The 20,876-nt window shown below is 57.4% G+C and overlaps 8 protein-coding genes and 1 non-coding gene across 9 annotated transcripts; 6 read left to right on the top strand and 3 right to left on the bottom strand.

Moving 5' to 3' along the window:
* Positions 1 to 1,807: 1,807 nt before the first annotated feature.
* On the bottom strand, positions 1,808 to 6,568 carry EHS24_002304 (uncharacterized protein; the record flags this gene model as incomplete). Its single annotated transcript, XM_028618045.1, has 13 exons — positions 1,808 to 1,827; positions 1,914 to 2,148; positions 2,194 to 2,292; positions 2,384 to 2,868; positions 2,985 to 3,053; positions 3,089 to 3,298; positions 3,381 to 3,607; positions 3,894 to 4,178; positions 4,304 to 5,094; positions 5,134 to 5,984; positions 6,027 to 6,299; positions 6,342 to 6,513; positions 6,545 to 6,568. The coding sequence occupies 13 exons, from the start codon at positions 6,566 to 6,568 to the stop codon at positions 1,808 to 1,810; spliced, it is 3,741 nt and encodes a 1,246-aa protein (XP_028473723.1).
* A 1,232-nt stretch (positions 6,569 to 7,800) lies between these two features.
* On the top strand, positions 7,801 to 8,214 carry EHS24_002303 (uncharacterized protein; the record flags this gene model as incomplete). Its single annotated transcript, XM_028618044.1, has 1 exon — positions 7,801 to 8,214. The coding sequence occupies one exon, from the start codon at positions 7,801 to 7,803 to the stop codon at positions 8,212 to 8,214; it is 414 nt and encodes a 137-aa protein (XP_028473722.1).
* Positions 8,215 to 9,787: 1,573 nt separating this feature from the next.
* Positions 9,788 to 10,689, top strand: EHS24_002302 (uncharacterized protein; the record flags this gene model as incomplete). Its single annotated transcript, XM_028618043.1, has 5 exons — positions 9,788 to 9,987; positions 10,076 to 10,210; positions 10,236 to 10,285; positions 10,450 to 10,551; positions 10,592 to 10,689. The coding sequence occupies 5 exons, from the start codon at positions 9,788 to 9,790 to the stop codon at positions 10,687 to 10,689; spliced, it is 585 nt and encodes a 194-aa protein (XP_028473721.1).
* A 292-nt stretch (positions 10,690 to 10,981) lies between these two features.
* On the top strand, positions 10,982 to 11,068 carry EHS24_002301. The gene has a single exon. It is a non-coding gene; the product is annotated as a tRNA-Ile (tRNA).
* Positions 11,069 to 12,562: 1,494 nt separating this feature from the next.
* EHS24_002300 (uncharacterized protein) lies at positions 12,563 to 13,360 on the top strand (the record flags this gene model as incomplete). The annotated part of the gene is made up of 2 exons (XM_028618042.1): positions 12,563 to 13,187; positions 13,356 to 13,360. 2 exons carry the CDS (start codon positions 12,563 to 12,565, stop codon positions 13,358 to 13,360), a joined length of 630 nt encoding a protein of 209 aa, XP_028473720.1.
* Positions 13,361 to 13,965: 605 nt separating this feature from the next.
* On the top strand, positions 13,966 to 15,204 carry EHS24_002299 (uncharacterized protein; the record flags this gene model as incomplete). The annotated part of the gene is made up of 4 exons (XM_028618041.1): positions 13,966 to 14,158; positions 14,242 to 14,616; positions 14,699 to 14,882; positions 14,955 to 15,204. 4 exons carry the CDS (start codon positions 13,966 to 13,968, stop codon positions 15,202 to 15,204), a joined length of 1,002 nt encoding a protein of 333 aa, XP_028473719.1.
* Positions 15,205 to 15,350: 146 nt separating this feature from the next.
* Positions 15,351 to 15,930, top strand: EHS24_002298 (uncharacterized protein; the record flags this gene model as incomplete). The annotated part of the gene is made up of 2 exons (XM_028618040.1): positions 15,351 to 15,709; positions 15,780 to 15,930. The coding sequence occupies 2 exons, from the start codon at positions 15,351 to 15,353 to the stop codon at positions 15,928 to 15,930; spliced, it is 510 nt and encodes a 169-aa protein (XP_028473718.1).
* A 321-nt stretch (positions 15,931 to 16,251) lies between these two features.
* Positions 16,252 to 19,410, bottom strand: EHS24_002297 (uncharacterized protein; the record flags this gene model as incomplete). Its single annotated transcript, XM_028618039.1, has 9 exons — positions 16,252 to 16,458; positions 17,738 to 17,801; positions 17,862 to 17,919; positions 17,955 to 18,078; positions 18,115 to 18,528; positions 18,617 to 18,849; positions 18,897 to 19,062; positions 19,100 to 19,177; positions 19,228 to 19,410. 9 exons carry the CDS (start codon positions 19,408 to 19,410, stop codon positions 16,252 to 16,254), a joined length of 1,527 nt encoding a protein of 508 aa, XP_028473717.1.
* Positions 19,411 to 19,490: 80 nt separating this feature from the next.
* On the bottom strand, positions 19,491 to 19,703 carry EHS24_002296 (uncharacterized protein; the record flags this gene model as incomplete). The annotated part of the gene is made up of 2 exons (XM_028618038.1): positions 19,491 to 19,591; positions 19,634 to 19,703. The coding sequence occupies 2 exons, from the start codon at positions 19,701 to 19,703 to the stop codon at positions 19,491 to 19,493; spliced, it is 171 nt and encodes a 56-aa protein (XP_028473716.1).
* Positions 19,704 to 20,876: the final 1,173 nt, after the last annotated feature.

Below are 20,876 nucleotides of genomic sequence, written 5' to 3'. Positions count from 1 at the left end.
GCAAACGGGATAGAGGTGGGCTCGCGATGTGTTCCGTGCGACGGTGAGGCTGTTGTCAGGTCCGACGGCCGAGCCGGTGACTTTGATGTGACACGCCCGGGGTCGCGGCGAAAATGGGGGTGTGGTCTGCGATGCGCGTGACCAGAGATTGACGGGACGACGGTGTGACTGGCGACGGGGATGTCCACGAGCAATGCACTGGGAAGAGATGGATGGGGGTGATGGCGAGGTGGGAATGTGGGTGTTGACAAGACGAGTGCTGCGAGTGGGAATGCAGGAGACCGTTGCAGGTGGGCGTGCGGTCAGTCAGGGCAACAACCACTGGAGAGGAAGCCAGAAGGCGGTGCCGCACCGCTCGCGACGTCACTTTCTGATTCATTTCACGCATTTTGCTGTCCTTCGGCCCGGGGCGGCGGAGGGCTCATACAAGCTACTGACCACAGACATTGCATCGTGCGTCCCATGTGTGGCAGAAGCAGGTTGGAATGCAAGTGACTTCCAGCGCGCACTGGAAAGGCGGGCGGGGGGCTTGGCGGGTGGGCGGCGCTTGCAACGAGGCCTCTCGGATCTGAACCGGGCCGTTGTGGTGTCAGCCGCACAGATTCACCGTGGCTCGTCCGTGCCTTTGTTACCATCTCATGGTCCGTGTCTCCTCTAATTGTCATGTTGCTCGTCAGTTCATCTCATCTTTAAAGGCAGGCTACGCAAACTCCATGTCGCAAGACAAAATCAGGTTTGCTGGCGCGGCTAGCCACTGACCGTGCTACAGCTCTACTGGCCATTTTCCCGTTCGAAGGAGCGTTGTTCCCAGCTCGACGTTGGCCGCTGGCCACTGGTGCGCTGGCTGGTGCTATATCGAGAGCTTGAATGGCACGCACACCTCTACTTATGCGTCTCACACTCCCCCCGCACCCTGCACCTGCCCCTGTTTCCTGTTCTTGACGGGATGGTCTCCGCTTGACAGTGTCGGTATCCATGTAAGTACAGTCATGGCTGTCTGTTTCAACTCATGTTGCGCGTGTGCACTCTGATGTCAACGCGCTCAACGCCTGCGCCTCCTCACCTCACCATACCACCATACAACAGCACCACCGTGTCACAGGCATGTAATGCATTACAGGCGCCTGGTAGCATTCACGTGGCACATTTCCTTCTCAGCACGAGACTCTGCAGCGGCTGCAGCCGCTCCGCAAGGCCCTGCTCGGCACACAGTCGGTGCGCTCGGTACTCGACTGGAATGCGCGGCACGCGGCGCTTCAATGAATGACGACCTCGCCGGCTCGGCGGGCGGCAGCGATGGCGTGCCGCCATTGGCTTTGTAAGTGAAGAGCAGACTCACCTAAGTGGGCAGGATGCTTGAAGTGTCGGTACCAAAGTGCAACCTTCATGTTGATCGGCAGCTCTGTGAAGGATGTCTCAAGGAAGCGGGTGATCCGGTGACAGCACCGCCGTTGATATTGCCTCGGCGACTCAGAAACAGCTGTAGCATTAGTCTAACTGGCAGTTGGCCGAAGCTTTCAATACCGGTGAGGTCGCGCACAGAACGACCGCATGCTGTCATGCCCGGTGCCCGCACCGTCGCCGGGCAACTCACACACGGCCTGTAGACACGTCGACACGGTCCGCGTCGTGCGTCGCGGCGGTGGGTGAAGGCCGAGCCCGCGGCCCCTCGGAGGGTGGGTCGCCGACCACCCAGAACCGACCGGCCACTAATTCCAATAACGCATAATGGACGGGTGTCGACGTTGTCGTCCCGTGGTGGTCAGTGACGGTTGGGGCGCGCATCACTCGCAGTCGCGCTGTCTTGTCAGCGGCGGCGTCCAGCGACTCTGCGATGTCAGCCAGCTCAACGCCAATGGCCAGCTCCTTTCGACGCGCAGCAGAGATCAAACGCCGCCTCCAGAGCCACTCACAACGGTCCGCGAGCTTCTTTTGACACGCGTCACGACGGGCGAAGAGCTCAGCATTATCCTCGACAAGCTTGCCGAGAATTGTCCTGAGATCAGCCTTCTCGGGCCGCTTGCCGTTAGCAGCCGCAAAACCTAGGCAGGCATTTTCTCTCCGCTGAGTAATCGCGTCAGCGATACCTTGCAGAGTGATAATGAGCGTCTCGAGCAGGGGGTCGTACTTGACCCGGCCCATGTGTGACTGCGGGTCAGTGCTGCTACCCACGTCCACGTTGTTGGAACTCACCGACATTACTGCCAGCGACCACTCAGTCGGCGTCAACCTAACGATCACCACCTGGCCGATCCAAGAGATCCAGCCAGGTGGGGTGAGCGCTTCCCACTTCTGTCCCCCTAGTACTCCACCTGAAAGGATGTCTTGAGGGTCGGTTTTGTCTGTCACGGTATGGAGCTTGTCCATACCGATCAGACAGCACCTGTGCCGAGGCCACGTCAATGACCATCGGCTTGACAATCTGGAGGTAGGTAGCCAACATGACAAATGCAGCCCAAACCTCGACGTGTGTCAAGCACGACGTCCAGAAGTTGATAATGGGGCCCAAGGTGTCCCTGATCTCCGACTGAGAGAGCTCGCTGGCGGGTGGTGCTGCATTGGCGTGGAGCTTCAGCCTCACTGCCGCCACAGGTTCTGGGCCCGCCGTCGTCGAGTGGAAATCAAGGGCTACTTCAGCCCCAGCGACGCGGTTGTGCTCCTCAGCAGTCGGACCCTTCTGGATTCGGACACTGGACACGTATCCACCAGCATAGGTCTGCCTGACCATAGAGTTGGCTTTGACCGTAGCCAGCGCATTCTCGTCGATCACCTTAGCGTCATTCTTCTGATTGAATGCCGCCCAAAGTGGTGTCGACTTTTTGTCCCAGTGGTCCTCAATACGGCCGTTCAGGTCGGCCACAGGCGAGTCTGCGTCACAGTGACGCAGAGGGGTGCCGTCCGGGAGAATCTTGGCCGAAGGCAATGGTGGAGACCACCACGAGCCGAGTTGAGAGACAACGGGGCGAAGACCAAAATGAGCATACGCTCAGCGCCCTGAAGATCATACCGGGTACGGTAGTCGATCTGGCCTGTCGGAGGAGGAACATATCCAACTGAGATATCAGCTGCATTTCTTTTAGACACTTACGGTCGAGCGTGTAGACTTTCAGCTTGTGGCCAGGGGCCAGCAAGCTGATAAAGTGGCCGAAGCAGGTCTGTTCCTCCGTGGCTGCCTGGGCCATTCGCACCTCGAGCTTGCCGGAGGTCTGGCCGACGTAGCGAATCCAGAGGTGCTGAGTACCCGCCGTAATGTGCAGCCCGATGGCATGCAGCAGAACCTCAAGCTGAGGAACGTGACCTACAGTAAGCATTTGGTTGTCACACCCAATGTCGATGCGAGCCGCAGCCTCTAGCAGAGAGACTCGCTGAGCATTACTAACCGGCATGGAACATGCGAAACCTGAGCACCACGGCTTTGAGCTGTTGGGGAGTGAACTGAATCTCGCGAGCATAGAGAGTAATGGAATTGCCTGGTTCCTTGTAGCTGAACAGGCCGAGCGGGACCCCGAGGCCGAGCTTCCAGACTTCCAGAGTAGTCGTATTCGTCGTCGTTGCAGTCGTTGTTGTGGTCGTACTGGTGGTGCTCGGGTTGCTGGCACTGGCGGCGCTAAGTCACGAGCGTCGTGCCGAGGCGGTCAGGACGCGCCTAAAGTGCGCAGTCCAAGCAAAGGTGCAGCTTCATGCCGATCGGGAGCTCAGTGAAGGACTCTATGAAACGACCGGTGAGAATGTCACCTTTGCCTGTCGTTTGGTTGCCGCTTTTGGTCTTGAGGGCGTTGCCGTCGCTGTCCGCACAATGGTGGACAGGGGCGGGAGTGATGCCGATGTACGCCCAGCCGGTACATATTGCGGCAGCGCCGCTCGTCCAAATGCTGACCCCCCTTCATAGCCACAAGGAAGGGGTGAGGGATGTGTCGTGCCATGTCGTCTGGTCGTACGTGTCCAGCTTGCCGGGGGTGTGGTAAGCGAGGGCGGCAATGGCATTACGGGCGAGCCAGCTGTCTGAGCTGTTCGGCCCGACGACAATAGCGAAGTCGAGATCCGTGTCGGGAGTGAGCTGGGCAAAGCCGAGAGACTCGAGGTCACCACCGGCACGCAGGTGCGGCCACAAGGTAGCGGTCATGACAACCTCCACGTCCCAGTCGTCGCCGTCGCCGAAAAGCTCGGGAGCCAAAGGCCTCAAAAGCGTAGGTCCAGCGCTTGGTGATGAGGCCCTTGCGGCACGATCCCGTCACCTTTGGGGCATGTGTGTCGCCACGACGAGGACTGGCACACAACGGCCTCGCCATCACACGCAGAGCACTTCAACAGGACAAATCTGTCGATATCGTTGTCGACAAAGGTACTCTCGGTTGCCTGAACTTGCAGAGCGTCCAGCGGGTTGGTCGAGGACGGAAAGTGGGGTGTGCCGGGGCGGCGGGACTTTCGGCGCTCGGCCAGCGCTTTGCGGGCCTCTTCGGAGAGCTGGTTTGTCCAGTGCGAGTCGCCGCGAGGCTGAGCGGCAGCGCGCGCAATGTCCACACCTTTCCTCAGGGAGTGGAAGAAGACCCTCCATGCCTCGTCGTCGTCGCCAACGTGTGCTGGTCTGCATGGGTGCCTCATCATGTGACGTGGCACACCACAGGCAATGCGCTCCTGGTCTTCGGACGGGGCGACCTTGAACTGGGCCTCGCGCTCTTCTGACCAGCGATCACCATCGGGGGTGGGGTTGATGGTGGTCGAGTACGCCGTGCTGAGCTTGGCGGTTTTCGCGTGACCTGTCTCGCCCAACTCGAGATAGAGCTCATCCAGCTCTACGCCAGCATCAATATCCTGACGACGCGCAGTGCCGACTGCGATTCGGTTGCAGAGTGCCTTGTTGCGATCCTGGAAGACCTTCTGGTACTCATCGCGAAGCTTGATGAGCTGCGCGTTGTCCTCGAGAATCTGGAGGCGAATGTCCTTGAGGTCCTCATGGTTTGGCCGACGGCCGTGGGCAGCACCGAAGTCAAGGCAGACGTTTGAGCAGACCTGAACCAGAGCTTCGGCGACACCTTGCAGCTTGATGGTGGTAGTCTCGAGCATGGGGTTGTACCGCGCTCTGCCCATGTGAGACTGCGGGTCAGTGCTGTTATCTCAAGTTACTGAACTCACCGACAGGACGGCCAGCGCAGATTCCCACTCGGAGAGGCGCACCACGATGATCTGGCCGATCCAGCAAATCCACCCAGTGGGGATCAGGTCGTTCCACTTGTCACCATCGAGGATGCCACATGTCAGCTTACCCTCTGCGTCACGGCCGACGGTGTGCATCTTGTCGATCGCGACCAGGTACGAGACTTTGGCGGAGGCGACATCCAACACCATGGGCGAGACAGTGCGGAGGTACCAGACGAAGAAGACGAAGGCCAGCAGAATATCGCGGTGGATGAGGCAGATTGTCCAGAAATCAATCATGGGTCCCAAGATCTCGAGAATGGCCTCGGTGGACAGTGTGTCCGCAGGAGGGGCACCGTGAGCAAGCAGCTTGAGGCAGACCGCCAGTGCAGGACCAGGGCCGGCCAACGGTGAGTGGAAGTCGAGGGCAACGTCTGCTCCTCCCTCGCGCTGGTGCTCCTCCCGGGTAACATCCTTCTGGATGCGGACACAGGGCACGAGTCCATTTGCGTACGTCTGGCGGATGTCAGACGTTTGGCGAGCTGTCTCGAGGGCGTTGTCGTGGACCACTGGAGCATTGTTGGCCTCGTTGTACTTGGCCCACTCGTGGGCCGCTTCGTCCCACACTTCGTCGATGCGCTTGTTGATCTCGCCAGTTTGGGAAACAACGTCGCTGTGACGGAGCGGGGTGGCCTCCGGGAGGATGGCGCTTGCGGGCCAGTGGTGGAAGCCGCCCCGAGCCGAGTTGAGGCTGAGGGGGGCGAGGGTGGAGATGAGGATTCGCTCGGCGCCTTGGAGATCGTAGCGAGCGCGGTACTCGAAGGAGCTTGCCACGCGAAGGTCGCCAACTGGGCCGTCAGCTGCGACCTTTTCAAACACCAAACACATACTGTCCAGCTTGTAGACCTCGATCGTTTTGCCCTGCATCTCCTCCAAGCCCATGAAGTTGGCATAGAAGGTCCGCACCTCGGACACGGTCGAGGAGATGCGCTTCTCAATCTCGTCGGTGGTGACGCCAGCATATCTGATCCAGACAACCTCGGTCTTGGCCTCAACGTGAACTTGAGCGGCCTCGAGCATGACTTCGACCTTTGGGGCCGTGCCTACAGTAAGTATCAGGTCGTAGTAGACAATCTGGATAGCCTCAATCGCAGCATACAACGCTGTAAAACAGGCCGGAGACTCATTGATCGTTAGTTACTCACCGGGATGGCGCTTGCGCATCGTCAGCAGCTCTGCGTACAGCTGTGGAGGAGAGAGCTTGACCTGGCGAATATACAGCGTGACCTGCTTGCCGCTCCTGTCCTCGTCGTTGTCCTTGTCGTCGCTTGGCGCGCAGTGGACGACCTTCTTCTTGCTCGGGGTGTTGCCTTCCAGCTGAACTTCGATTGGCGCTTGATGTTGTCACCGGCTCGTTGCGGCGCTCTGCCATTGCTGAACGTGAAGAGCAGCTTGAAGCCATTGGGTAGAGGGGTCCCGAACGGGTCTTCGCCAACCCGCATCAGAGATGGACCTTTAGGCTTGAGCTTGCGTCGTTAGGGGTAGGGGGAGGGGGGGAGGTAGGACAGAGCGGCGAGGGCGCTGAAGACGGGCCACATGTCTGTGGCGGAATGAATATGACGGCAGAGGGAAGAAACATTCACAAATTACAACCTGGAATGCTAAAAATGAGCGCACGTTTAATACAGTATGGGCCCATCAGAGACGATAAGCCATGCTTCTGTACAAGACGAAATCTCTCTTGACAGAGGTGTGTGGTATTAGGAAAGTATGAAACATGGTAGACGAAGAGGAAGGAGGGAAGGAAGGAAGGGTGGGAAGAAAAGACGGAGAAAACATGACCAAAATCCGAGAACCAAACAAAGGGAACCAAATAATAGGGAGAGCAAAGCATGAGCCAGGGAATCAAATACCGGAAAACCCGCGTTTCGCCGGCTGTGGCAACTGCGCATCACACCTTAAGAAACACCCTCACTTTATAACCCCATCCATCCAACTGCCACAGGCGCACCCAGGGTACCAGTGTTCGTGTTGAGAGCACACCTCGCGTCGCTTCAGCTTTGGCGGCGGTGCACCCTCGACACCGACATTGATCTCACTGGCCCCAAGCACCTCTGTCACACAACCACGTTTTGCCGTGCCTTCCTGGGGTTTCACCACCTCCATTGTTGCGCTGACGCATGCACATTAGCACGCCACCAACCTTCGCCACCACCATTGTGGCACCACCCTTGAAGGGAGGTTCAAGGCTGAATCAGCGGCGGGTCTCGAGTGAGAAGGAAGCGTCTTTAAAAGTGACGTTTTGAACTATCTATCGACACCTATCGTGGGGTGGGGGGCTCGAGATCGGTAGGCATGTGCAACGATACGGTTGTGTGTGTAACCTGGGGGGTGCTTATTGTTATTCGAGTGACATGGGCTGCACAGGTTATGTAGCCAAGTGCCGGCGGCCACAGCACCAGGGCGGGATTGATGCTCGGACACCAGTCTCCAACGTGGTTCTCCATCGGCCGGTCGGTTCGGTCGTCGGAGGGTGTGTCATCGGATCATCGGTGGGGCGTGCGGGCGCACGTTCAAACAAAGCTGTTCCTTTGGCCGCTTGTGCTTTCTCCACTTCCACACTTTAACACTTTTCTTTCAAAGAGACATACCACAAACACCATCATGGACTTTCCCCTATATCCCATCGACCGCTTTGCCATTTGCATGGTTCCTTTCGTCTTTGTCTCCATAGCCTGGGTCAACTGGTTCCTCGTCCGTTTGGTCCTCCGCATGGCAATCTATGTCGTCCCACTCGCCTTCCCCGCCGCCGTTCTCCTTCCTCCCATTCCCCGCATCCTCACAACCTTCGCCAGCTGGGTCCCCGTGGCTCACACTTCTTGGATCGCCTTCGGCTTCCTGGTTTCGACTGTGAACCACATCGCACTCCGCGAGCAACGGCATGGTGGTGCACTGAAGGACATTGGCGTTTACGTTCAAGACCACCAAGCGCCCGAGCCCCATCTCCTTGATCCCACTCGTGCTGCCATGTTCAATGTCCAGGAAAGTTTTGATATCGTCGCTGGCGACTGGGACTAACACATCCAGACCCGTGGAGGCATCCTTGTTCACAGTCCCTTCAGCCTGGCGCTCCAAGTGGTGGCCGTTCAGCTACCACCTCCTCACCGCGCCCAGGATCCCAGTTGTATGGCCAAGGCCACCGCCAAGAAGCTCATTCTCTTCTTTGCCCCTTCGGTTAGCAACGCCCACCCTATACACGTGTACGCATGCAAGGACGGAATTGTGGACCTCCGCAGACGTATCTTCTGGTATGTGTCTTCCGCCAAGTCCCCTCCACTGACCACTGCAGGCCCCAAGTGAAGCACCTCTTCGTCAACGACCCCCCAATTCCCACCGCCATTGAGAGGCACGTCGACATGGCTTGCTCCTACATACACTTGGTCTTTGAGGCTGTCAAAGCTCTCCGCTACCTGTGCGCCATGTTTCTGTGCGCTGTTGCCCCCATTATGCGATTTGTGGGAGTGCCCCAGAGAGCTACCAACTGGGTTAATCGCACGGTGGCCGACCTTTCCCTCAACATCGACACGGTTCTGCTCACGCGTGTCACAATGACAATGGAGTCGTACATGCAGCTCTACCCAACCTACACCGCCCGTACAAAACTGGGCCGCTGGAGCCGCCGCTGGAGCCGCCGCTGGAGCCGCTATCTGTAGACGCGGAATGTTATGTACTAGCGTGGAGCGACTCTCTCTATGTCAAATTAGTTCACCGTATCCAGAGAAGCCAAGTTGTAAAAGGACAGTTGGGTGAATGGAGCCATGCGGGAGGTGATCCCATGGCACACGCACCCTCTGCAGCGACCACTTGACGTCGCGAGGAAACGTTACTGATGGTCCTGCACATCCTTGTTTCCCTGCTGCACACAGTTACTCGAGAAGGGGAAGCGAGTTTGGCGCCACCGCCTTGTAGTTGCAAGGGCCTTCTCTGTCGCTCTGCCTTATCCCCAACACGATGCTTGGAACGGCATGAGCGCATGACGAAGCACGGCGTGGTCAAGAAAGGTAGCTGTACCTCGGCGAGACCGATGTAGTAAAGAGTCGACCGACAGGACAATTGAGACAATATGGTCCCATGTGCGCGGTTCTGGCGGTGGAACCTCCTCTTGTGACGTGGGTCATTCGTTTCCGTTTCATGAGGGGAGATGACCAGGAGGAGTGGAGCTCGATTGTCTCGGTAGGACGCGGTTGCCTCCCAAACACGGGACAACAGCCTCTCAGAGCTCAGAGGGAAACGCCAGCTGCACTCGGGTCACAAGCTGAGCACGCTAGTAGTCTCCATGCGTCAAGGTAGCTACTTTCCCGAAGTATAACGCTGTATATAATCTACACGCTGCTGTCTGTTGCAGTGCTACATAGTTGACACTATGCTACGCGCATGGGCCTCGACTGTGCTGAGCTTGGTCGTTGGATCGCTGGTCACACAGAGCGGTTGTACGTAGCACCAGGCCTGATGGGCGGGCACGGTCCAGCTCACTGCGTCACGCGCGGGAGCTCTTCTCCACGTAGAAATCTAAAGCACCACTGCCTCTGACTCGGGTCCACTTTCTTCTTCTCACTCAACACAACTATCACACGCAGTACACTCGTTCACCATGCCTCAACCTCCATACGCGATACCTGGAGACGGCGGTGTCTCCCCGGATGACGTCCCTGGCATGATCACGCTCAAGGAACATGAGTACCTCGACAAGCTGAGGGCCGAGACGGCTGCAGCAGGCAACTTCGTCCACTTGATCCAGGCCACTCATGAGGCTGAAGAAACCGCCCTGCTGAGCCCATTGAGTACGCTCTGGTAAGTATGCCGCTGTCCTGCTTCACTGACAGTGCAAGCTTCTCCCTAAGGCGGACGTGCTCCTGCCTCTTGGTGTCGACCCCCTCAGCGCTGTGCTCCCGCCTTGCTTCAAATCGCGCACCAAGTACAAACTCGGCGGCGGTAAGGGCAAGCATGCCAAGAAGAACAAGAAGACGAGGGACAAGAAGAAGAAGAACGAGTGCTTGGACTGGCGCTGCGAACTGTACGTCGGCCTGATCCAGTTTCAGCCCACATAAGGTCTTTGACCACCTCCTCATGATGCACCCGCTCTACCCAGGTTGGTCACCTTTTCTGCTAGCTGTTACTACCACGAATAACCCATGATGACGGTGTATAGCAGTGGCGGGCCGTCTCATGGCCATGATCAACGTTGCCCGGCGGCACGTCAAAAGAAGACCACGTTTGCGTGGGTGCGCTATCCTGGACAGACATTGCGCACAGTCGACGAGCGCGCCGAGGACGACGAAGATGGAGAGCACACATTCTTCCTCAACTTCCTCAGTCTCCTCCAGGACATCGAAGTCGAGCTCTTCACATTCGATCGTGGGTCCGCTGTTGGAAGCCCGAAAGCTGACACAAGTAGTCGGTCCTGCTCCGCCGACCAATGTGTTCAAGTACCGTGAGCGTCTCGACCTGCAGGGCGCCGAGCGCGGTCTCATCTCCATCTTCATCTCCGTTTGAGACTCAACTCATGTTACCGTGCGACTTCCTGCAGCCAGTTGGCAGTTGCTGCCGCATCACTCCCGTGGACACCAGAGGGTACTTCAACTTGAGCTTCGAGCCAAGACGGGGCCGTGGTGGGGATCTTGGCCTTCTCTAGACGACAGCCTGTCCCCAAGTGTCTGAAAGATGTCTTTCACAACACTCTCAGACCTCCAACAGTCCGCGCCATGCCTGTCAAGACGTTGAGAAGACGCTTTCAACCGGCGATGACCGTATTTCACCGACAGACCATTGAAAAAAATGGCGTTAAGCCTCTGTAGCTCAGTTGGTTAGAGCGGGGTGCTTATGTGGCTTTCTTTCATCACCCAGGCCCGGGGTTCGAGTCCTCGCAGAAGCAGATCAGTCTCTCAGAGACACAGGTCACTTTTTAGGAGTGGAATTGGGAGTGGAAAGATGTTGAACGATGAGGAGGTGGAGCGCCGATCATCGCCGATCTTCGGATCCCCGCCGACAATGAGACCTCCACGCTCTCGTATCTTAACCGGCAACTCGTATGCGCACTGTGTCGTGGGGAGATGCGTGTCGCCAGCGCAGATTCGGTTTTCCTGAGATTTTGGCTGAGCAGGTTCAAGGGATTGCGGATGTTCGGGAAGTGGACCGCCAGCGCAACAGGCACAGTCGTTTTTCGCCATTCTCCGGACCAATCGGCTTGCAAGCTTCCATATCCGTTCGTGACGATGCCGCTGCTCATCTTCTGCGCTTCTTGTCGTGTCATTGCCGCATGGCCACAGACGCGAACGTCTATGCCAAAGATGGATCACGTAGGAGTGTGTGATTGTCGCTTTATCGTTTCATTGGGGGCATACACCTGCGCCTTCAGGGTGGTGCCGGGTTGGGTGCTGAACTGGTCGGTTGTCTCCTTACTTCACCACCATTCTAGACACCAGAAACAGTGTTAGGTGTTGGATTTCATCGACAGTCTTGACGTGCATACATGCAAGGCTAGACTTACTCCGCAGATGCTGGGGACGGACTGTTCAGCATACACATCGAGGACTAGGAAAACAGCACGGCCGACGACGTTTTGATCTGCTACTAGCTTGATCGTTTGATCGTCTCGATAACTTGCCACACCACACACGCTGGTAGACTGCTACTGTAATGTCGTGTTGTCGTGATGCTATAAGTAATTTGAATTCACCCAGGTTCTCTGGGGTACTTGAAGATGCAAGCATTTCGCCGGCAGAGGGCACTGGAAGGCAGTGACGAGGCCGAACGCTTCACTGCTGCGTTGAGTGGGCGATGGTATTGTGGGGGACATAGGCAGGTATTGGCCCTCCCCCTCTTACCAAGGCTTGGGATATTTATCAACTGTGCAACTGTGGGTCCAGTGAGAGGTAATCCGACTGCGCTTCCTGGCAGCCAGATCTGCTTTCCCGCCTGGTCCTCACGACTAGATGCTACAGCTGTAGATTCTCAGCTTATCTGTTTTTTTTTGTGCAGAGGCTCCATCGGAGTATTCCAGGTCCGTAAACTCAGTGCACAGTCACACAAGGTGCGTAGAATTGAATCTACATCGTTCGTCACGGCTGTGTCGGGTGTTGTGTGCATCGGAGTCGGAAAATGCCGAAAAATGACGTTTAATCGTCGCTCCAAACGGTCTGCCAGCCCTCACCCCGAAAATGACGCAACACACGTTTGTCGCAGCCGCGTAAGCCATCACTTTATGTACCAGCCTCGTTTCCCCCTCTTCTGGTGGCCGATGTTGTTAGAAAGCCTCTCACTCATGAACGTTAGTCGCCACCGCCTAGGTCATGCCCACTCGTCACAGCTGGAGCACCCCGCGCGCAATCCCTTAACCCACATTGATCGCCCCCCGTTACGTGACAGCATGAATGAGCGCGATCAGCAGTCCATGGCCTACAGCTTGCAAGTCGAAGAGGAACGGAAGTTGGATCACACCCGGCGCGAACGCGAGCGTGAAAGACACGCGGTGGAGCAAAACGAGCGGGGCAAGATCGGTCGTGACGCCAACCAAGCACACCAATACATTGTCACCACGTTCAAGCAGTTTGCCGAACATGCCAATGCTGTTTCCCACGCTCACAACTTGGTTGCGAAACGCCAGCTTGACATTTCCCACGTCACACACCGCATCTTGGAGGTGGACAGCCGTATCGCGGGCTATCGAGACACCATCCTGAACCTCCGGTTCCGATTTGTGGGTCTCGAACTTTCCCATCCTTCCCACTCCAAAGAAGTCCGCGAAGTGGAGACCCTGCTCCAAGCGTTAAGTTCCCTCATCCAGAGAGAACAAAACGACCTCACAGCCGCTCTTTCCGAGCGGGACAATCTTTACAAGGCTCGCTTCGAGTTGGAGGTCACGCCGCTTCCCCAGTTTCCGACCCTGTCGCTCGTGGCGCCCGCAGCAATGGCGCCAGAGTTTGTCGTTTCGTCCCCCCCGACTCTTCAGACAGTCGAAGTAGTGCCTTCTGAAACGGACGATGTTATCGACGGTACTGCCGAGCTATCTCTGTAGTAGTGATTTGTATAGGGTATACTGCAGAAATTGCCACGAGCCCGCAGGACTGAGTGACCGGCGTGACGGTAGTGTGCGATGCGCTCCAACTTCTTGGCAGTTGGCTTCTTGGTTCTTGCTTCGCCCGAGTCGGGGTCTGGAGAAGCATAACCTACTTGCCGGCCGTGCGAATTTTGTACTTGCATCCCCACAACGCGGCCAACACAGTGATAGAGTCCACCCTTAACCTCTCAGCTCTCAGTGGTCTGCGAATCCAGCCATGGCTGTAACTGAGCTGGGCTTGGGCACAAGCACTTTTGTACTCTTGAAGCAGCTTCTCCTCACGTTTGGCATAAATCCTGGAGCCTGGATCTCTTGGGCTTGCGCGCGCAGGCGTTCATCCGACGTTGTGCGCCCATCTGCAACTCACATCCAGCAGCAGTCAGCATTGTCAACAGCGTCAACGCTCGTCTTCCCAAGGCCCCACAGACGACAGGTTGCCAACTCTCTTCTGCACAGGCGGATTGGCGGCTCCTTGCTCCTGCACGACCCCCACGGCAGACGCCCCATCCACCCCCGTGCAGCCGGTTGTGGCAGTGTCTGAAACACCCGGTTGTTGTGGTTCCATGGATCGACGCGTCGTGACACGTCACCACCGCCCCCATGCATCTTCTTCGCGTACGCACGTACAGTTGGGGCCCTCGTGGGAATATATAAACACCTCCTCGACGTCTTGCCATTCACATCCATCCACTCTTCATTAACAACACACAACAATGTCACCCCATACTCCCCACTCTGCATCCTGCCCCTGCACCTCATCCCCCCACCATTACTCCCAGCCACCCCTCAAGCTCGAGCAGCTCAAGAACAACCCAGACCTCCAGACGGTCAAGATAGTCGACATCGACGAGGTCCACGAGATGAGCCCCAACCTTAACCTCTTGCTTGGTCACTTGCATGCCGTGGGTACAGCGCAGATGCAGTTTGGAACTGACGGAAGATCCTTCGACGCCGGCAAGATCTCAAAGTCTTGCTCATGTCGGCAACAGGTGGGAACGGCGCCTTCATGGAGCACTTTGGCGAGTTCCAGCCGGAGCTTGTCAAGCTTCCTGGACAGCCCAAGACCATCAGCCAACACCATCTCGTCGAAAGTGCCATTGACTGGGTCGATAATACCGCCGCCCATGTCGTCAACATGGTGCTCCAGGATGACACATTCGCCCAAGGTGCTGGTGGCAATGGAGGCGACATTCTTGTCTTCTGCGCCACTGAGAAGCAGATCCACCAGCTGTTCGACACTTTGGACGATCACCTGGACGTGGCGGCCCTCAATGTCACCTTGCGCAGGCGAAAGGTCATTCTGGCGACAAACATGGCTGAGACGAGCCTGACTTTCCCTCACCTGGACGTCGTCATTGACGGTGGTGAGCGGAACAGCGCTTCCTGCCGCTGCACGGCGCGGTCGAGAGGATGCGTACTCCGTGCAGCAAATCCAGTCTCACCCAGCGATCCAGCGAATGGGTCGTGTTGGCCGCGTGCGACCAGGAACCTACATCGGACTCTACCTGAAGGGTTTCCAGGACAAGATGCCGGACTACGACGATGAGAATCCCATCTCAGTGTGCGACTTCTCACTCGTCCTCCTCAAGCTGCTTGCCCGCTGCCACTGTGCGCGACTTTCGCTTCCCCAGTGAGTTTTCATTGCATTGGCTGAAGGGCATGTACTTTCCACAGCGGGGAGGTCAAGCACACTGTACCACAGGAATACTGACACCTCAGCCTCGCCCCACCCTGTGCAGATTTATCGCGCAGTCGACGAGCTTGAGGTGCTGGGATTGGTACGCCACGAATCCAGCGGTCTGTCCCTCACCGCCGACGGAATGTTGGCCAGTGAGCTTGCTCTCGACCCGCCACTGGCGAGGATGCTCATGTCCGCCCGTGACTCGTCCTATCCGTTTGAGGTTGTGAAGCTCGTTGCCGTTTGGAAGGTGAGGTCCGAGACGCGGACTTGAGAGGAACATGGCCTAACTTTAGACGGACGTATCCGCCGTATCGCCCGTGCCGTCAAGGACGAGCTCGTCACCAATGTCGTCGAGGAGACGCAGATTCGCCTGCAGCATCCATAAGTGACCACTTGACAGATCTAAACGTGTACAACATGTTCCACGAGTACCGCCGTCGCCGCGTAGACCTCGCGTTTTCCTACAAGGCTGCTGTGCACTGGGAAGCATGCGAGAACATGCGCTACCGCATTGACGAGCTCCTTGCCGCCTGGACTCGTGTCTTTCCCGATAACCCTCTGCCTACACCTCGCCAGCCGGAGCCGGATTGTACGACCTCCCTCTCGCGCTCTCTCTACCAGGCGTTCCGCAACAATGTGGCCGTCAAGATCAATCCTGGAAAAGACGACGATCCCCGCTGGGTTTATCGCAACGTCCGCGAGGCCAGCAAGGGTGACATTGGTCTGGATCTGTCTCTCTCGCACAACTGCTGTCTGAGGAAAGGAATCTGGCCCAAGTACCTCATCTATTCCTCGGTGGGTCTCTAATGGAGTTGCTAAACTAACTCGACTTCAGCTGTGACCCAGTCCCGGCAACGGCAAGTATGAGGTCGAGTCCGCCACTGCCATCTCAGAGCAAGACCTCAAGGACTGGGTCGACGACAAGAACGACCAGATCAACCTCCCTGGGCCAAGGCAGACGATTCCGGGCGCCGCGCCAAGGCCGGCATCGAACTGAGAGTGGATCATCTGTAAACTCGACCGTGACATGCTCAAGCTGCTACTTGTAAGCCTCCTTCGGGGGAGGTGTAAGCCGCGGAGAGGGGGGGGGAGCCGAGTATGTACTGTGCGGAAAGACAAGGAAGGATAGTGGCAGCGAGACGATGTCAACTGTGACAGGATGCATGCAATCGGACGACACCACTCCCGCAGAGCCCCGAGACATTCTGTTTCCGCGCCCAATTTTCACCCTCGTCATAGTCGGGTTCCCCCATGGCCTTGAGCTTTCCGGTGCGGTCCTGGCAAAAGTAGGCGCCCGTCTGCTGGACGATGAAGTCGTTCAAGGCGGAGTCTCGAGCGACAGGACACGGGTGTGGGCGAGGAGCGCGCGCGTGTTCTCAGGCGGGTTGATGGACAGCGGCGCCGTCTTCTCGTCGCGGTACTCCATGGTCTGGATGACCGAGATGCTGCGCCCCGTGGGCTGGCCATACTTGATAGCCTTGTAGGTGGTGCGGATGTGGTAGAAAAGGGTCTTGTCGGCAATGGTCTTGAGGGCAAAGCATGTCGGGCGGCAAGTAATGAGAGCCGGGATCGAGGCGGAACGGAACAGATGACGCGCGCGATGATGTGTGGGAAAGAGGAGTAGTCGATGGAGCGGGCCATGGTGAGTGCCGCAAGTTTAGAGGGGTGTTGGGAAGAAGAAGTGTGTGGTTGTGAGAAGGGAGGCTGTCGACCTGTCATGTCCACCGGCAACGTGACAAAGACTCCATTGCGCTGCATTGTGGCCCGGGGTCCTGTCCGCCGCGCCGCCGCTATCCAAAGGGCGTTGATGTTTCTGAACGAGGATCACACACGTACACACAGCTGAAACCCGGCCAGGCGCAAAGTTGGGCCAACATGAGGCGCAATGAAGAGTGGTCCAAGTTCATGGCACACGCCTGTGTTGAATGCAGTCGCTTTTGTGACCCAAGGGTATCGGGTGCACCGATATCGTGGACGTGGTGCCTGTATAGCTGCATCAAGAGACCTCTTGGCTGCTACGCTGCTACTCACTTCTCACTCGTGGCGATGGAAAATGCCGCTCGGGCGTATTCAACAACCGTTTGGTTGAGGGCTCGTGTGACTGGCGGGAACCGGCGGGGGCCCTCGCGGGGGTCATAGATCTGATCTCTGACAACCCCACTAGCCAACAAGTGATCTAGTGGAAGTCCTCGGTGGTGCTTCTAGGTGCCGTACAGAGACCCAGGTCAGTGTCACAAGCGGATGGCAAGTCTAGTGGCGGGAAGCCCGTGATAGGAGCTACGCTGTTGACCGCGCGCGCTGCAGTCTAGGAGACGGACGTGGGCGCGGGACTTTACAGCGCCAGTAGCCAGTGGATTCCCTCTCCCTCCCTGCCCTGGCCACGTCCTGTACCAAGCGTCGTATACCACTGTGTCTGTGGGACTACATAGAATGTGTGGGGGCGCCGTGAACGGCTCGTATGATTTAGTCAAGGCGGCATTGTATAGCTAGCTACCACGCCTGATCCCCCCAACTGCACCGCCCGCCCCCCCCCCCTCCCCCTCGAGTAAATAATGCGAATAAAAATAAATCATGTACTACTCGAGGGCCGTGGCCGATCGACGCCTCGAGGTTGTATGCCTTCACCGTTTGTACAACAGCGGTGAAGTGATTAAAAATGTGCTATCCGTCAGCCATGACATACACCCTACCTTGTTGCGGTCTGGACCGGGTCTTGACGGCGATTCAGCTCTTGATGCTAGCTGGGTTGGTCGAGGAAGGATAAGTCGGTCGTTCACGTTGCGCATGGTCTCTTGATGTCGTACTCCTTGAGCCTTGAGGGCGGGTGCCAACTTGACGTGGAAGTTGGGCCTCGCTGTTGTACGCGAGCTGTGCCGTGGAGAAGCGGAGGAATCCTAAGGTCAGACGGGCAAACTTGGTGGTACTCACTGCGTCGACTTGCCCAAGCCCGTGCCGGAGTCCACAATAACGACGGGGAGCGTTGAATCTGGCATCAGCAATGCCCGACAGTGATAGACTTACTACAGTACCGAACAGTCTTCGATTCTAGCGCACAAATGGCAGAGCCAAGCTGCTGGCCTGCTTGAGAACACCTGGACGTAGGGTTCGGACCACGTCTTGCTGGCCAAGGATTCAGGTTAACTTTCTGTAACATTAGCATTTTCCTGCTTCCTTTACTCACCATGCGAGCCAGAATCTTGGCAACGTCGACAGTGAGCCACGATACGTTGGCGAGAGTCGAGGTTGGCTGCCCACGAGCAGGCAGGGGCAGAGAGGGAGCGAGCTCAGGCACAGGTCCAACGGACGCTTTGACGTTGGGAGTGTTTCCGACAGCAGAGCCCAAAGATGGGGTGAGGAGCGGAGCGCTACGAATGTCGAAGGGCCTTGCCTGTCGCGGGTCGTTATCGGGCTCAACTTCCCGGTGGTCCGACTCGATGTCGAGGCCGTAGAACCGCTTGGTTGTCTGGCCTGGGTGCTTGATGTCCGACTTGTGGTGTAGCTGGGCACGTCGATGGCCATTGTCGATGGGGTCGGGGGTGGCCGCGGGCTTGGCGGTGTTAGTCGTCAAGAGGTCAAGACCGAGCGAGCGGTACGACTCGGCCGGTAAGCTCATTGTGCGGCGATCAAGACCACAGACGGGTTGGCGTTTCCATACACGTCGAGGATTTTCTTGACGTGGGCACTGTCTTGGAAACAATGCTGGTGACTGCGCGGTACGCCGCGCCCGGCAGGGACTCCCCACGGTACTTGATTACGGTGTTGCGGCGGACCTTGGCCAATGCGGGGGAGTCGTACGGGTACAGGAAGGCCTCGCCCACCCAGGGCACACTTTCAACCTCGAAGAGAGTGGGAAGAAATGGCACCTTCGAGGCGGCACCAGCGCGGCGCAAGTATTTGTCGCTGCCACACCTGGCGTCTGCATCACGACAGCGTCGTCGTAGAAGGGGGGCTGGTCCTTCTCACTGAGCTTTGAGAAGGCCAGACACAATGGCAGAGGAGCGCTTGGAGGAGCGAAGGAAGGAGTCGTGTGCGGCGGAGCGCGATACAGCTCACGAGCCTGGGCGCCGTCCATGGAGCACGGCGGCCAATGACTGGAGTAGCCCTGGATCTCCTGCTCTCGAATGCGCACCTGCATGTCAGTTGTGAGTTTCGCTGAGCATACTCACCCAAGCAGAACCAGGACAAACAAGGTGGTAAAAACCGAGCAGCTCGTACTCGCCCTCGCCGTCGATCGCGTACAGGCGCTGGTCGCGCGACTAACATGTCAGCACAACGTTTGGTAAACACAACTCACGAGGCCGAGGGCACGGCGAACAGAGTCCTGATCATCGAAGCTGATCTTCACGCCTCCAACGCCGCTAGCGCGCGGATTGTTGCTGTCGAGCGGGTCGCGCTGTTCGTCGACCTCGACGACGTGGATGGCAACGATGTGACCGCACTGGCGGAACCTCTGGAACATGAATGAGGCAACGTCCATGGTTTTCGCACTGCCCGTAAATACGCCAGAAACATTGATGGGATACGAGCTATCCGCCATGGGACCACGGGAGTGTGAACTCATCCTTCTAGCGGGCGGCAGTCGTAGCGGTCAAAGTGGACGACCTTGACGGACGCATCACCAGGGTGGTCATGGGGGCTTGTAGATGGAGCTGCGAGGCCTTGATCGTCAGGACGACCTCTACGAAACGGTTTGTACTCACTCGAGGATGGTGAGGATGCGCCGCCTGGGTACGCATCGAGCTTGAGGCGTTTGGGAGGTGGGAAAGTCATATCAGAGTATAGTGATGGTGGATGGTGAGAGGGATGATATGGAGAAGAGTCAGGTCGTCGTGCGTGTTTATGTAGTTGAAAGTGAGGTTGCGCCCCACCCGCGGATGCTTTTCACGAGCGCACCGCCTCGTCAGAGGATCAGCGGACATTGACACAGTATTCTGGGGAATCGACTGTGGCGACGACGCGTGGTGTGTTTTGCAGGATCCACCTTTCGCCACTATCGTCCGGCTCTGGACGGAAACTGTGGCGCTCTATGTGTTTCTCCAGATTTATATGAGGGCCGGCGTTCGATCCTCGCAGGATCACAGGATCACAGGCCTCTTGCCCACCATCGAGTTTGAACAACACGCAGCGAAGGTCTTTCATGCAACCCCCACCGCACATGCCCAATCGCTTGTGGCAGTGTCAAAGCATACGCGCTCCACGGCTGTCTGTAATGCGATCTGTCACAGAAGGTCGTTGTCCCATGGATCAACGCTCCTCGACATGTCACACAAGCAACCGCCACCCGCTCCCGCATACAAAGACTGGTAGAAAAAGGCCGTCTCACCGTCTCAACCACCCACTCTTCATTACAACACGCATCCACCTCGTCTCCTCAACCGACCGCACTACACTCACCGCACAGTGCCCAACACCTCACTCCTCAGCTGCAAGTCGAACTTGTCCGCGACGACACCCTCCTCCATTAGAGTCGGTCGTCGCTGTTCATCACGTGACAACGGCTGACCGGACCGTGGCGCCTGGCACAGCTCGCGTACCACACGACACCGATGGCCCACCGTCTCAGCAATTAGCCCTCAACGATGACGCCATCCTCAAGGACCCGGTCCGCGTGTGACGGAAACGACCCGAAATATCCTTCCTCGACGCAACGCAAAGCAACGCAGAAAGCACGGAGCGAGCGCCGAGCGCTGCCGTCAAGAACGCGAACGATATCAAGGCCCGATTTAACAGAGTAGATGGCCCGTCCTCGCTGACGGGCCAGCACATTGGCACCATCTTCTATCACTTTATCGCTGTTGTACAAGCCGTAGAGGCATACTACTTTGAGTAGACAACGGTCTCTCGAGTAGTACACGATTCATATTCGCATCATGTACCAGCCGGGGATATGGGGGAAAGGACGAGCCTGCAACCACCACCAATCTGCACATACCAGTGCACTGC

Source organism: Apiotrichum porosum, assembly GCF_003942205.1.
Source record: "Apiotrichum porosum strain DSM 27194 chromosome Unknown scaffold_12, whole genome shotgun sequence".
In the NCBI taxonomy this organism is placed as follows: Eukaryota; Fungi; Basidiomycota; class Tremellomycetes; order Trichosporonales; family Trichosporonaceae; genus Apiotrichum; species Apiotrichum porosum.
This window is presented reverse-complemented; position numbering and strand designations above follow the sequence as displayed.